The 16,716-nt window shown below is 46.4% G+C and overlaps 1 protein-coding gene across 2 annotated transcripts in view; it reads right to left on the reverse strand.

Annotated features, from left to right (window-relative positions):
* CLSPN (claspin) overlaps nucleotides 1-16,716 on the reverse strand; it is a 127,976-nt gene that overhangs the window by 10,398 nt on the left and 100,862 nt on the right. For both annotated transcript variants that reach the window (XM_077295813.1, XM_077295812.1), the window contains exons 19-24: nucleotides 16,436-16,600; nucleotides 16,238-16,359; nucleotides 15,775-15,911; nucleotides 15,577-15,676; nucleotides 14,665-14,744; nucleotides 14,408-14,569 (exon numbers count right to left, since the gene is read on the reverse strand). In XM_077295813.1, the coding sequence (XP_077151928.1) occupies nucleotides 14,408-14,569; nucleotides 14,665-14,744; nucleotides 15,577-15,676; nucleotides 15,775-15,911; nucleotides 16,238-16,359; nucleotides 16,436-16,600 (766 nt within the window). The remainder of the gene's footprint in view (nucleotides 1-14,407; nucleotides 14,570-14,664; nucleotides 14,745-15,576; nucleotides 15,677-15,774; nucleotides 15,912-16,237; nucleotides 16,360-16,435; nucleotides 16,601-16,716) is intronic.

A 16,716-nucleotide genomic window follows, 5' to 3' on the forward strand; every position in this document is an offset into this window, starting at 1 on the left:
ATTCTAAAAACTGCACCCCTCAAGGTGCTCAAAACCACATTCAAGAAGCTTATTAACCCTTCAGGTGCTTCACAGCAGCAGAAACAACATGGAAGGAAAAAATGAACATTTAACTTTTTACTCACAAAAATGATCTTTTAGCAACAATTTTTTTATTTTCCCAAGGGTAAAAAGAGAAACTGGACCCCAAAAGTTATTGTACAATTTGTCCTGAGTACACCGATACCCCATATGGGGGGCGGGAGCCACTGGGCGCACAACAGGGCTTGGAAGGAGCGCCATTTGACTTTTTCTATGAAAAATTGGCTCCAATCTTTAGCGGACACCATGTCGTGTTTAGAGAGCCCCTGTGTGCCTAAACATTGGAGCTCCCCCACAAGTGACCCCATTTTGGAAACTAGACCCCCCCAAGGAGCTTATCTAGATGCATAGTGAGCACTTTGAACCCCGAGGTGCTTCACAAATTGATCCGTAAAAATGAAAAAGTACTTTTTTTTCACAAAAAATTTCTTTTAGCCTCAATTTTTTCATTTTCACATGGGCAACAGGATAATCTGGATCCTAAAATGTGTTGGGCAATTTCTCCAGAGTACACTGATATCTCACATGTGGGGATAAACCACTGTTTGGGCACACGGCAGGGCTCGGAAGGGAAGGAGCGCCATTTGACTTTTTGAATGAAAAATTAGCTCCAATCGTTGGCGGACACCATGTCGCATTTGGAGAGCCCCTGTGTGCCTAAACATTGGAGCTCCCCCACATGTGACCCCATTTTGGAAACTAGACCTCCCATGGAACTAATTTAGAAGTGCGGTGACCACTTTAAACCCCCAAGTGCTTCACAGAAGTTTAGAACGCAGAGTCGTGAAAATAAAAAAAATCATTTTTCTTTCCTCAAAAATTATGTTTTAGCAAGCAATTTTTTATTTTCCCAAGGGTAAGTCGAGAAATTGGACCCCAATAGTTGTTGCCCAGTTTGTCCTGAGTATACTGGTACCCCATATGTGGGGATAAACCACTGTTTGGGCGCACGTTAGGGCTCGGAAGGGAGGGAGCTCCATTTGACTTTTTGAACGCAAGATTGGCTAGAATCAATGGTGGCGCCATGTTGCTTTTGGAGACCCCTGATGTGCCTAAACAGTGGAAACCCCTCAATTCTAACTCCAACACTAACCCCAACACACCCCTAACCCTAATCCCAACTCTAGCCAAAACCCTAACCACAACCCTAACCCCGACACACCCCTAACCCTAACCCTATTTCCAACCCTAGCCCTAATTCCAACCCTAACCCTAAGACTATGTGCCCACGTTGCGGATTTGTGCGAGATTTTTCAGCACCATTTTAAAAAAATCTGCAGGTAAAAGGCACTGTGTTTTACCTGCGGATTTACCGCGGATTCCTATTGAGGAACAGGTGTAAAACGCTGCAGAATCCGCACAAAGAATTTACATGCTGCGGAAAATACAATGCAGCGTTTCCGCGCTGTATTTTCTGCACCATGGGCACAGCGGATTTGGTTTTCCATAGGTTTACAAGGTACTGTAAACGTGATGGAAAACTGCTACGAATCCGCAGCGGCCAATCCGCTGCGGATCCGAAACCAAATCCGCACCGTGTGCACATAGCCTAACCCTAGCCCTAACCCTAATTCTAACCCTAACCCTAGTGGAAAAATAAAATAAATATATTTTCTTTATTTTATTATTGTCCCTACCTATGGGGGTGATAAAGGGGGGGGTTCATTTACTATTTTTTATTTTATTTTGATCACTGTGATAAAACCTACCCGGAACGAATCTGCAGACCGGCTGATTCGGCGGGTGCACTACGCATGCGCCCGCTATTTTGGAAGATGGTGGCGTGCATGGAGCAGGCGGATGGACACAGGGAGGCCCGGTATGTATGAGGGGGGGATCGGAGCACGGGGGGGGGGGGATCGGAGCACGGGGGTGGGATCGGAGCACGGGGGGAGCAGACAGGAGGACGGGGGGGACGAGTACGGGACAGAACGGAGGACTGGGGAGGAGATCAGTGGCGGGGGGAAGATCAGGGTTTCCAGCCATGGCCGATGATATTGCAGCATCGGCCATGGCTGGATTGTAATATTTCACCAGTTTTCGTAGGTGAAATATTACAAATCGCTGATTGGCTGTTGAAAGTGAAACAGCCAATCAGAGCGATAGTAGCCATAGGGGGGTGAAGCCACCCCCCCCCCCCCCGGGCTGAAGTACCACTCCCCCTGTCCCTGCAGATCGGGTGAAATTGGGAGTTAACCCTTTCACCCGATCTGCAGGGACGCGATCCCTCCATGACGCATACGCTGCATCACAGGTAGGATTGGCACTGACTTTCATGACGCAGCGTATGCGTCATAGGTCAGGAAGGGATTAAAGGGAACCTGTCACCCCCAAAATCGACGATGAGCTAAGCCCCACCGGCATCATGGGCTTATCTACAACATTCTGGAATGCTGTAGATAAGCCCCCGATGTATCCTGTAAGATGAGAACAAGAGGTTAGATTATACTCACCCAGTCGCAGTACCGCTGCGGTCCGGTCCGATAGGCGTCACGGTCCGGTCCGGGGCCTCCCATCTTCTTAAGATGACGTCCTCTTCTTGTCTTCACGCTGCGGCTCTGGCGCAGGCGTACTTTGCTTGCCCTGTTGAGGGCAGAGCAAAGTACTGCAGTGCATAGGCGCCGGGAAAGGTCAGAGAGGCCAGACGCCTGCGCACTGCAGTACTTTGCTTTGCCCTCAACAGGGCAGACAAAGTAAGCCTGCGCCGGAGCTGCAGCGTGAAGACAAGAAGAGGACGTCATCGTAAGAAGATGGGAGGCCCCGGACCGGACGCCCATCGGACCGGACCGCGACGCCCATCGGACCGGACCGCAGCGGGAACGCCCCTGGGTAAGTATAATCTAACCTCTTTTTCTCATCTTTCAGGATACATCGGGGGCTTATTTACAGCATTACAGAATGCTATAGATAAGCCCCTGATGCTGGTGGGCTTAGCTCATCGTCGATTTTGGGGGGACAGGTTCCCTTTAAATTATTATGCTATAACCCCACCCCCATTTCTTTATTTGTGCCCAGGTCACTATCTTACCCTCCTATAAAATGAATACCCTCCCCCTCCAATCCCTAGTTTAAACACTCCTCCAACCTTCTAGCCATTTTCTCCCCCAGCACAGCTGCACCTTCCCCATTGAGGTGCAGCCCGTCCCTAGCGTAGAACCTGTAGCCAACTGAGAAGTCGGCCCAGTTCTCCAGGAACCCAAACCCCTCCTTCCTACACCAATTCTTGAGCCACTTATTAACCTCCCTAATCTCCCGTTGCCTCTCTGGCGTGGCACAGGCAGTATTTCGGAAAATACCACCTTGGAGGACCTTGCTTTCAGCTTGCAGCCTAATTCCTTGAAATCATCTTAAAGGACCTTCCACCTACCTCTAACTTTGTCATTTGTGCCAATGTGCACCATGACTACTGGGTCCTCACCAGCCCCTCCCAGTAATCTGTCAACCCGATCAGCGATGTGTCGGACTCCAGCGCCAGGTAGGCAAGCACACCGTTCGACGATCCCTGCCTTTGTGACAGATTGCTCTATCTGTTCCCCTAATAATTGAATCCTCCACTACCAGCACCTGTCTGGCCTGCCCTGCTCTCCTATTTCCCCCCTTACTGGAGCAGACACTCCTCCGTCTTTCAGAGGACATGCCTTGCTGCAGCAGTGCTACCCCCGTACTGGCACCTCCCTCATCTGCCAACTAAGCAAACTTATTGGGGTGGGCCAGATCAGGAATAGCCTCCCTGGCACTCTTCCCTCTACCTGCAGCTCCATCCGACCACCCCTCGTCATCTATCCCATTGTGCGTCTGCTCAGAGAGCAGAAGACTCCTTTCCACATTGTCAATGGATCTCAGTGTTGCCAGCTGCACATTTAGATCCAGTATCTGCGCTTCCAAATGCACAACGTGCTCACATCTCGCACAGCAGTATGCACCCTCGACCGGCTGCTCAAAGTTTGCATACATGTGGCAAGATGTACACTGGATGGCATTAACAATAGTGAAGCACATTTCCTAATGGGGATTGCACCAGACAGAAAAGTTAAATAAAAATAAATACAAAGTATTAATAAAATACAGACACCAATTCAATAATTCCTCCCTTGGAAACTCCCTGAATCCAAAGTCACTGAATCACAAGTCACACACTTACCGCCGTTCACACTTACGCTCAGGTCACACACAGCTAGTTCACACTCGCTAAGCTGAAGATTTAAAGAATTTTTTTCCCCCCTCAGCAGCAATCCACCCTGCTGTTCAGTGCACTTCCAAAAGGACTTGAGCCCCAACCAGCTGCCCCTTATAAACCCTTAATTATGAGCCCCCACCCTAAATTAACCCCTTGTGAATATAGCTATTCCCAATTCAGCAACTCACACCAATTCACACAGGTATTTGTTAAAGGTTTTCCAAATACCTCTTCACTGAATCACAAGTCACACACTTACCGCCGTTCGCACTTACGCTCAGGTCACACACAGCTTGTTCACACTCGCTAAGCTGAAGATTTAAAGACATTTTTTTTCCCCTCAGCAGTAATCCACCTTGCTGTTCAATGCACTTCCAAAGGGAATGATACTCAAAATCAAAGTGGAAACTCAAATTACAGGCTGATCCAACTTCAGGGGAAATGCTTCATGACAAGGAAAAGATGCTCAGTATTGTGTGTGGCCTCCATGTGCCCGTATGACCTCCCTACTGTACAACGCCTGGGCATGCTCCTGATGAGGTGGCGGATGGTCTCCTGAGGGATCTCCTCCCAGACCTGAACTAAAGCATCCGCCAACTCCTGGACAGTCTGTGGTGCAACGTGACATTGGTGGATGGAGCGAGACATGATGTCCCAGATGTGCTCAATCGGATTCAGGTCTGGGGAACGGGCGAACCAGTCCATAGCTTCAATGTCTTCATCTTGCAGGACCTGCTGACACACTCCAGCCGCATGAGGTCTGGCATTGTACTGCATTAGGAGGAACCCAGGACCAACCGCACCAGCATATGGTCTCATTAGGTGTCTGAGGATCACATCTCGGTACTTAATGGCACTCAGGCTACCTCTGGTGAGCACATGGAGGGCTGTGCGGCCCTCCAACGAAATGCCACCCCAAACCATTACTGACACACTGCCAAACCGGCCATGCTGAAAGATGTTGCAGGCAGATCACTCCCCACGGCATCTCTAGACTCTGTCACGTCTGGCACATGTGCTCAGTGTGAACCTGCTTTCATCTGTGAAGAGCACAGGGCGCCAGTGGTGAATTTGCCAATCATGGTGTTCTGCGAGAAATGCCAAGCGTCCTGCACGGTGTTGGGCTGTGAGCACAACCCCTATCTGTGGACGTCGGGCACTCAGACCAAACCATCCTCATGGAGTCAGTTTCTAACCATTTGTGTAGACACATGCACATTTGTGGCCTGCTGGAGGTCATTTTGCAGGCTCTGGCAGTGCTCCTCTTGTTACTCCTTGCACAAGGGCTGAGGTAGCGGTCCTGCTGCTGGGTTGTTGACCTCTTTGAATCACAAAGACGGTCCCAAATTTTTCTTATTCATAGAATATATAAGACCCTGAGTATCCTATTTAAAATTGGTATAAGAGTGGACAACATGTGTCCAAGATGCTGGAAAAACTATGCTCACCTAATTCACATGATGTGGGAGTGTGTGAACATTGGGAACTATTGGGAGGGGATAGTTGACTTGATAAACTCTGTTTTTGGAATCCATATATCGTTGGAACACAGATCTGCTTACTTAACCATTTGGGGGAGGTGGGGGGGAGACTGGATTCGGATTTCCCTATAGCTATCCCCCCAACAATGGTAGAATTGAAATCCAAACTAAATAATGTCTCATGTATGTAAAGGGCAACACAATAAAAGAAACTCCCTCAAAAAGATTATAAAGACCTGGGAACAGTGGTTAGCTACTCCTGGGATTGCATCGGAAAGCCTTCCCAGAAACACAATGATAGACCATCTGTACATTTCCTTGTCATAAACCTGTAAAATCTCCAAGATCACATACCCAAAGTTGGATTTTGTTTCTATGAAACAAAGGGGTCCTAGATAACTATATGTAAATGCTATAATTCTCCGTATTTTGTTGCAATACACGAGCAGTCAGATGGTATTCATTTATATTTGTATTCATGTATGTAAATAGTAGTAAGTAAATGATAATACCTACAATAAACGCTAATATGTACCAGTTTTTATTTGTTTTGTAATTACGTATTTGTTTATTTGTGTGTTTGTTCTATTTAGTTTTGTTTCTAAAGGTACCTTCACACTAAACGATATCGCTAGCGATCCGTGACGTTGCAGCGTCCTCGCTAGCGATATTGTTAAGTTTGACACGCAGCAGCGATCAGGATCCTGCTGTGATGTCGCTGGTCGCTGAACAAAGTTCAGAACTTTATTTGGTCGTCAGACCAGCGTGTATCGTCGTGTTTGACACCAAAAGCAACGATACCAGCGATGTTTTACACTGGTAACCAGGGTAAACATTGGGTTACTAAGCGCAGGGCCGCGCTTAGTAACTTGATGTTTACCCTGGTTACCAGTGTAAAATGTAAAAAAAACAAACAGTACATACTCACCTTCACGTCCCCCGGCGTCCGCTTCCCACACTGACTGAGCGCCGTAAAGTGAAAGTGAAAGTACAGCACAGCGGTGACGTCACCGCTCTGCTGTTAGGGCCGGCGCTCAGTCAGTGCAGGAAGCGGACGCCGGGGGACGCGAATGTAAGTATGTACTGTTTGTTTTTTTAACATTTTACGCTGGTAACCAGGGTAAACATCGGGTTACTAAGCGCGGCCCTGCGCTTAGTAACCCGATGTTTACTCTGGTTACCCGGGGACCTCGGCATCGTTGGTCGCTGGAGAGCAGTCTGTGTGACAGCTCTCCAGCGACCAAACAGCGACGCTGCAGCGATCGGCATCGTTATCGCTATCGCTGCAGCGTCGCTTAATGTGAAGGTACCTTAAAAGCAAAATCAAAATGTGAATATCTTGATATTTTTCCACAACAAAAAATGATCTGAATGAAAACAAAAAACGAACAAGATGCACTGCAGGTTCACTTTTTTTTTTTTTTACACAATATTTGATCATGCAAATAAAGTCTGAAAAACTGAGCTCATGTCAGATTATATCTGAATCAAATACACATTTTATAGAAATAGGGTTTTTGTGTACTCACCGTAAAATCCTTTTCTCCGAGCCACTCACTGGGGGACAAAGGACCATGGGGTGTATGCTGTTACCACGAGGAGGCTGACACGAAGTTAATACAAAGAAAGTTAGCTCCTCCCCTGCAGTATGCTCCCTCCTGCTTGCTCCCAGAGGACCAGTTCAGGGCAAAAGCAGTAGAACATTAACAATACATAAGAGTACAACATGTCTATCTAAAGAACAAGCACAAGCCATTAGGCTAACAGGGTGGGTGCTGTGTCCCCCAATGAGTGGCTTGGAGAAAAGGATTTTACGGTGAGTACACAAAAATTACTATTTCTCCTTCGCCTCATTGGGGGACACAGAACCATGGAACGTCCCAAAGCAGTCCCTGGGTGGGAAAAACAACCGAAAACATCAGGCTTCACGCAACAACTGCCTAGATGTGTGCCACCGCAGCCTGCAGAATTTTTCTGCCTAGCCCAGCATCAGCCGAAGCTTGAGTATGAACATTATAGTGCTTCAGAAAGTATGTAGGCTGGACCAAGTCGCGGCTTTACAGACCTGCTCGGCAGATGCCGAAAGGCCCAGGAAGCACCCACTGACCCGCTGGGATAGGCTTACCTCTGATGCAGTAGGACTCCGAAATGGTGGGACGAATATAGCTAGCAATTGTGGCCTTTGAAGCGGCTAGACCCTTGATGTGACCCTCAGTAAGCATGAACAAAGAAACCGACCTTCGGAAGAACGCCGTCCTCGAGACGTACCTTCTCAGAGCTCTGACTGCATTTAGAGTATGGAGAGCCCTTTCCACCCTGGAAACTGGAGGACAAAATGAAGGAAGAACAATGTCCTCGTTAAAGGTGAAAAGATGAGACAGCCTGGGGCAAAAAGGATGTGGACGGCCTAAGGACAACCTTGTCCTGGTGGAAAATAAGGAAAGGCGCCCGACAGGACAGAGCAGCCAGCTCTGAAACCCGCTTAATTGATGTGATTGCAACGAGAAAGTCAACTTTCCAGGGCAGAAAGGTAAGCGAAATGTCCTGAAGCGGTTCAAAGGGAGCTTCAAGTAAGACTCCCAGGACCAAGTTAAGGTCCCAAGGGTCTAAAGGCATGTGATGGGGGGGGGGAGCACACGTGTAACCCCCTGAATGAACATCTTCACCTGAGGTTTTGTCGCAATCCTACGTTGGAATAAGAACGATAAGGCAGATATCTGGCCCTTGAGCTAGCTGGGCACAAGGCCTGAGTCCAGGCCGGTCTGTAGGAACTCTAGAATGGTGGGACTAGAGAAGACAAGGTGAAGACGTCCACGATCCTTGCACCAAGCAAACCAGACCCGTTGTGAAAAACCAGCCTGGGTCAGAATCCCAGATTCAACGGCCAAGCCTTTAAACAGAGGGCCGCTGAGTTCTGTTGGTAAATTGGTCCCTGGGAGAGCAGATCTGGAAATCGCCAGGGTGCGTCGGCGACAAGGCGCACCAACTCTGCGAACCATGCCATGGCCAATCCGGAGGGACCAGGATCACTGGAACCCCTTCCACCTTGATCTTCCTGATGACTCTCGGAAGAAGCGGCAACGGGGGGAAAATGTACGGAAGACGGAACTGGTGCCACAGAAGAACCAGGGCATCCACTCCTATGGCTCTTGGATCTCGAGACAGAGTTATGAATCTGGAGACTTTGGCATTCAGTCTGGACACCATCAGATCCACATCTGGGGTCCCCCAACAAAGACAGATCTGTTGGAAAACTTCCGGATGAAGTTCCCACTCCCCCGAGGCGAGACCCTGACAGCCGAGGATGTCTGCCGCCCAGTTTTCCATGCCTGGTATGTGCACTGCTGAGATTACTGAGTGGTTCCTCTCTGCCCATCGAAGAATGCGAGTTACCTCGCACATGGCCGCCCTGCCCCGGGTACCCCTTGATGGTTGTGCATCTGTGTGAAAGGAACCGCTTCCATTGCTGCCACCATTTTCCCCAGTACCTTCATCGCAAAGCGGATAGAATGAATGAAGGGATGACTGAGAAAGTGTGCGGGCTCCTTGCTGAACGGCTAGAACCTTGTCTCGAGGGACAATCACCAACCCTCCAGAGGTGTCCAGGGTCATGCCTAAAAAGGATCTGTGCTGGGCTGGAACGGGGGAAGACTTGGCTAAGTTTATCAGCCAACCCAGACGAGAAAGTATCGCAAGTGATACGAACAGACTCCGCGCAGTCGTGGAAAGACGAACTCTTGACTAGGAGGTCATCCAGGTAGGACAGGACGACCACGCCCCGAGAGTGCAAAATGGACATGATGGCCGCCATGACCTTTGTGAACACCCTGGGAGCGGTAGCGAGACCGAAGGGCAAGGCCGTGAATTGAAAATGATGGTTGCGAATGGCGAAACGCAGGAATCTTTGGTGGTGGTGGTGGGGGGGTCGGGATGTGCAGGTAAACATCTTGAATATCGATGGATGCTAGAAACTCCCCCTTCTCCATTGAGCTAATGAACGAACGCAGAGACTGACCGAACGCAGAGACGTACCGAAGTGACGGACTTTGACAAACCTGTTTAAAGTTTGAGGTCTAGTATGGGTCTCACTTTTCTGTCCTTTTTTTGGACAACAAATAGGTTGGAGTAGAAATCCTCGAACCTTTCGTTTTCTGGAACCGGGACAATGACGCCATCGCGGCTCAAATAAACTATGGCTCAGGAAAGAGCTTTTGCCCTTGTCCTTGACGCTGGAAGCCGGGAAGGAGAGAAATGAGCTGGAGGACGCGATGAAAAATCGATTTTGTGTCTGGAAGACAGCAGGTCTCTGACCCATTCGTCGTGAACAACTGAGAGCCAGACCTGGTGAAAAAGAAGCAGGCGACTGCCTACCCTGCTGGTGTTGACCGGATAACCCCATGAGTCATTAGGTGGAAAATCTCTGGGACCTAGATCCTTTAGATCCAGACTGTTTGGGCCAACCCTTCCATTACTGACTGGACCTATAGGATGTCTGGGTACCTCTGTTCCTGCATTGAGAACGTCCTGATCCTAAAGAGGCAGTGGACCAAACCGAATTGGTGCGAAAGGATCGAAAAAGGATTTGTTGTTGACACCGAAAAGGATGCCTAAGCCTCTGCTGAGGAAGAAATTTGCTCTTTCCTCCCGTAGCATCTGAGATAAGCTGATCCAGCTTCTCTCCAAATAAACACCCACTCTGGTAAGGAAGAGATGTCAGACTTTTTTGACGCCGAATCGCCTTCAATTCTCTGAGCCATTAAGATCTTCTGATCGTGATGGCATTTGCCGCTGACAGAGCAGCACAGTTAGCCACATCCAAAGAAGCGTGTACCAGGTAATCTCCTGCCTGAGACATTTGGCTAGCCAGCTGTGCTGCCACTGGAGGAAGATTACTGCTCTAAATGGAATTATCCAAGGTCTCAGAGTAGGTAACCATTGCTTTAGCTACCCATGCTGCAGCGAAGTAAGGATATAGAGCCACACCTGATGCCTCGAAGACAGATCAAGCCAAATTTTCTATCTGGCGGTTTGTGGGATTTTTAATAGATAATCCATCCGGCAGGGATAGAAGGGTTTTGGATGCCAGGCGAGACACTGGCGGGTCTACTACATGGGACTCGGCCCAATCTTTTCTCAGATTGGCCGAGAAAGGTTACATCGCCTCAAGCGGTTTTTGTCCTGTAAAGCGCTTATCTGGTCATTCCCTGTGCCGATTAACTATATCCCAAAACTCTGGATCAATGGCTAATGTACTATGATGACGCTTAGCTTTTTTTTTTTAAGCACACAGAGTGATCCGGTAAAGAGCCGGAGCCTTCATCAACCTTCAGAGTTTGGTTGACGGCCTCAATCAGAGAATCGACTGGATTTAAGGGGATATCCAATTCATACTCAGAATAGAGTTCGCTATCAACGACTGGAGAGGAAGAGCGAGAGGCAGGGCTCAAGGACGCCAGGGCACGTGACTGTACAGGAGAAGTACTACGTATTCGTTTCATGGACGCTTGTACGTTTCTAGATTGTGTGCGGCCCCTGCTAGCCGACTGTTCCCATGTAGGGGAGGGTCCATCTGCGTCAGACGTGCGAACACTACGATCCCCAGAAGAAACACTGAGGGATTCAAGCGCTTTGGCCAGAGAAGTCACAGATTGCAACAGAGACGAGACCCACTCAGGGGGACTAAGGACACTGGGTTCAGTGTCACCGGGGGGCTCCTGAGCGCATTTGGCGTCACAGGCTTTGCAGAGCGGCAAACTCAGCTTTTGGAAACGCAGACTGGCAGGAGTTACATGAAGTGAAAAAGACTAAGAGTCTTATGGGGCTTTTTAGGTGCCGGAGGCTGGGACATGATGTACTCCTATGTGCTCCCTTAATCAGGGTTCCCACAGAGGAAAGGATACTGAAAGGGGGAGAGCCACTGCAGCGTTCCTTACCCAGGTCCTGTGCCCCAGCCAGGAGAATCACACTCTGCGTCGCTATCCGGGCAAGCAGGAGGCTTCCTGAGCATCCGGAGGCCCTGAGCCCCCCCCCCCCCCCTTCTCGGCGCTTACCCGGAGAGGCAGATGTCCTTCGGACGATGCAGCAGGTACCTTCGCTGTAGTGCAGGTACCTCTGTTGTGCTGCTGTTCCTGGTGATCTTCTTGGACGGTGCAGGGATAAGGTTAAAAACCCTCAATCCACTCTCCCTTTCATAGGAAGATGGAGAGGAACCTTAAGCCTCCTTGCTTTATCCGCTAGACAGTACAGTGTTGGAGCAGTGGGGGCTGCAAAACGGTGGGTGCCTCTGTGCATCATAGGGGTTTAATCCTGGTGGACAGGGCTGGTTGTCCGCCATTAGGCCTGGCTGCAGAAGAGGGTACATAGAGGTGACACTCCATGTGCTCGTCTGTTGATGGTGCGGGGAGATTGGTGCCCTTTAAGAGACCAGTCGCCCCTTAAAATCAGCCCAGGCATGGCATACCACGTCTCAGGAGAGGATACGTGGAGGCGACACTCAACGTGCTCGCCTGTTGTTGGTTCGGGGAGAGCGAAGCCTTGAAAGAATCCGTCGCCTTTTCATCCAGGCAAAAAAATCTTAATTAAAAATTGAAAATTAAAAGTTACAATATACACTGTGTTCCAAATTATTATGCAAATTGGATTTAAGTGTGATAAAGATTTAATGGTTTTGTTTTTCAAATAAACTCATGGATGGTATTGTGTCTCAGGGCTCAATGGATCACTGAAATCAATCTTAAACACATGGGATAATTAGTTTTCCAGGTGATTCTAATTAAACGAAAACTACTTAAAAATGATGTTCCACATTATTAAGCAGGTCACAGTTTTCAAGTAACATGGGAAAGAAAAAGGATCTCTCTACTGCTGAAAAGCATCAAATAGTGCAATGCCTTGGTGAAGGGATGAAAACATTAGAAATTTCCCGAAAACTTAAGTGTGATCATCGTACTGTTAAGAGATTTGTGGCTGTATCTGAGCACAGATGTGTTTGTGCTGATAAAGGCATGAGGAAGATTTCTGCCAGGCAAGTTCATTGGATTAAGAGAGCAGCTGCTAAAAAGCCATTACAAAGCAGCAAACAGATATTTGAAGCTGCTGGTGCCTCTGGAGTCCCTCGAACCTCAAGGTGTAGGCTCCTTCAAAGGCTTGCTGTGGTGCATAAACCTACTATTCGGCCACCCTTAAACAGTGTTCACAAGCAGAAATGGTTGCATTGGGCCCACACATACATGAAGACTAATTTCAAAACATTCTTGTTTACTGATAAGTGTTGAGCAACCCTGGATGGTCCAAATGGATGGAGTAGTGGATGGTTGGTGTATGGCCACCATGTCCCAACAAGGCTGCAACAACAGCAAGGAGGTGGAGGAGTCATGTTTTGGGCCGGAATCATGGAGAAACAGCTGGTAGGGCCCTTTAAGGTTCCTGAAGGTGTGAAAATGACCTCTGCAAAGTATATAGAGTTTCTGACTGACAACTTTCCTTCATGGTATGAAAAGCAGAAATGTGCCTTCAGGAGCAAAATCATCTTCATGCATGACAATGCACCATCTCATGCTGCAAAGAAAACCTTTGAGTCATTGGCTGCTATGGGCATAAAAGGAGATAAACTCATGGTGTGGCCACCATCTTCCCCTGACCTCAACCCTATAGAAAACCTTTGGAGTATCATCAAGCAAAAGATCTATGAGGGTGGGAGGCCGTTCACATCAAAACAGCAGCTCTGGGAGGCTATTCTGACTTCATGCAAAGAAATACAAGCAGAAACTCAATGGATGCAGGAATTGTGAAGGTGATATCAAAGAAGGGTTCCTATGGTAACATGTAACTTGGCCTGTTAGGATGTTTTGGAGTTAAATAGCTTTTTGGTCAGTGAATGTGACCTCCTAATGCTGCAAATTCCACAAATGAGCATTTTCAGTTCTTTAAAACATATCAAATGTTTTGAAATTCTACTGTGCCTAATAATTTGGAACAGTGCATTTTGAGTTTTTATTCATTTTGGAGATTATACTGTTATCATTGGGAGGTTTCTTCAATAAAATTCGATGTATACTCTAATGGGTGATTACTTTTATTAGACTGACTGTCATTTGCACCAACCATTTAGGAAAATCCGATAAAAATGTCATTTGCATAATAATTTGGAACATCGTGTAAATGAGTTTTTGGTCTGAATAGCAGACCCATGTGCCTCCTACGGACACTAAGCAAGAACAGGTTCTCTGGAAGCCAGCAGGAGGGTGTATACGGCAGGAGAGGAGCTAACTTTCTTTGTATTAACTTAGTGTTAGCCTCCTAGTGGCAACAGCATACACCCCATGGTCCTGTGTCCCCCAGTGAGGCTAAGGAGAAAAACATTGACTACTTTACCACAAAACTAACTTATACAACAAAAAGAACCATCCAGACGATATTTTGTGTTTAGAAAATTAGCAGCATAAAGAAAGTATAGTAATACTACTAGGTGAAAATAAGCAAGGATTCTGACAGTAGAAACTACTGACCCAAGGGAGTGCCATAAAGCGAGCACATAAATAGGACAGAGCAGGAATACTCCTCCCCACACCCTGACACAAAGCTCCTGGAAATGTACGCATGAAGCACCCAAGAATTGTAACTGCACTGCACTCCTATAGTATTGTTTGCTGCAACTAGAGCATATTACCTTTGGTTTTGATTTATCTGCAGATTCTTCTTTCTTTTGGGGTGACAGAGTGTGAAAGACAAATTTCCGTGTGTTTCTTGGAGCTTTGGGGTTTAGGTCGGACATTGCAGCCAGTTTCTGAAGAACTTCTTTTGGCTTGTTTAATAAGGAGCCTGTTTTCATCTGATGCAGAGTAAATTGTAATATGTAAGAAAGTTGAACCATATTTTTTTTTTTAGAACAGATCATATACATTTTTTATTTTTAGGAAAACTTACCTTTGGGAGACTAAAGGGTAGGTGCATTTCAAATGAATTTTTAATAACTTGCTTTTTGGGCTCCGTAGTTTCTATGGTTGCTGTAAAAAAGTTAAAAGCTGGATTAAAGAATGTATGCTCACACACGCATTACCTATCAGTGGCATGCCTATTAATCTCTTAACTTTAAAGGGTTTATCCAGGATTAAATTATTTTTTTAGTATTAGCCAAAAACTAACAAGCAGGTAGTTGCTAACTAATTAGCAATTTACCTGCCTGTTCAATTCGGAGACCACTCCTGTTGGTGATTTAGATGCTCCAAGTCAACAGAGCAGCTCTTTTCTTGGCTGCTCTGTTGTCATGGCGTGACTGCCAATATGATACTGATTGCCTAACTCTAGGAAGATGGCTGTTAATCAGGATATTAGCAATCACACCACCTCCACAGAGCAGAGTGGAAGAGGAGCCACAGAATCGCAGGCAGGACCATTCTATGTTGGCAGAGATCTACGCTGGGCAGAACAGGCAGTTAGGTAGCAACTACCTGCCGGTTAGTTCTTAGGGCCACAGTAAATAAAAAAATATAGTCCTTATTTTCATATTTTACTACCTCTGTGTCATCGCTCTTTATTTCAATGTTGCCACATGTGAGCTTAATTTTTGCAGGACAATTTTTTTTTATGGAACCATTTAGCAGTACATACATTATGGATTAACTTATTTTTGTTGTTCAGGATGCAGTAAAGAACAAAAATTCAGTAGTTATAGTGTGCGTTTATTTTTTTAAGGATCTTCACCATGGGGATTAAATGACAAGTTAACTTCAATATTCAGATAGTTATAATTGTCAATGTCATTTGTGTTTTGTTGTTTAAGCTATTTTATTTAGTCTGATCACTTTCAAAGTGTTTGACTTAAAATCGATTCATCACCTCTCCTCTGTAAAACTTTTTCTGTAACTTTTTTCGCAAGCTTCATAAACTGACTGTTTTCTCCAATCTCCTCCTCTTCTTCCTTCTTGCCATTTTCAGACTAAAGTATAGAAGTTCAGGTTTTGCATTGGTCAATATACAAGCAATGAACTATGACATTTAGTAGTAGTCATACAAAACAAACAACTATCCTTTTACCTGTTCACGTAACCACTGCTCTCGCTCAAATCGTTCCTTCCTTCTTTTAGCTTCTGCTTCATCCAAATCCTCATTCTCTGCCTCATGATCTTCCAGTTCCGAATATCTGTGGAACATGTCCATCTGAGAGGCATCATCTAAAGACACCCAAGAAATAAATTGTTACACAAATCAGTAAAAGTGAAATACCCAGTATTTTCTCTGTAGCAGTGTCAAAAGAACCTAGAAATTTAGTACTGCGTGTGGATGAGTTTGGACATGCACCATTTAAATGAATGGGATGCTTCTTGGTATTAACATTTGTTGTCAAATCAAAATGATGGTGAAAGGGGTCTTAAAAACTGATGGTAGTGATAATTACCCAAAAGTAGTATAAAAAGTTTCACATTACAAAAGTGTCACTTCTAATTGTTCAAACAATCAAGGATTAACTTCTGGGCTGGTGTTACATTACCAAACATACCAATGTTCTTCCATCTGAATTTTCTCATTCTTCCTGGACCATCACTGTGAAGGTCACCATCAGCCAAGTAGCGCTCCTGGTATAATCGCAAGCGTCGTTTGTCTTCATCCATAGTTACTTTCCTATAAATAAAAAGCCAAGTCAAAGTGACTGCATGCCTTAACGATTGACTTTTGAACTTCAGGAACAGATACATACATATGGATTTTGTTGACTTGGTCCTGAAGCTCTTCATCTGAAGGCAGCTCTTCGTCAATGGCATCATCTTCATAGTCATCCTCCTCCTCTCCTTCATCCTCATCCCCACTCCCAATATCACTCCCAGAAAGTTCTGCCTCATCTTCCATGAAATCCTGGAGCTTGCTGCAATTTATAAACCAATTTCAATGTTCATTTCAGTTATTTGATAAGCAGATGACATGGTTCAGTAACTGCTAACACCAGATTTTTATCTACTTGTTGTAGTTTCTTTTTATAAT

This window comes from Ranitomeya variabilis, chromosome 3, assembly GCF_051348905.1.
Source record: "Ranitomeya variabilis isolate aRanVar5 chromosome 3, aRanVar5.hap1, whole genome shotgun sequence".
Classification (NCBI taxonomy): domain Eukaryota; kingdom Metazoa; phylum Chordata; class Amphibia; order Anura; family Dendrobatidae; genus Ranitomeya; species Ranitomeya variabilis.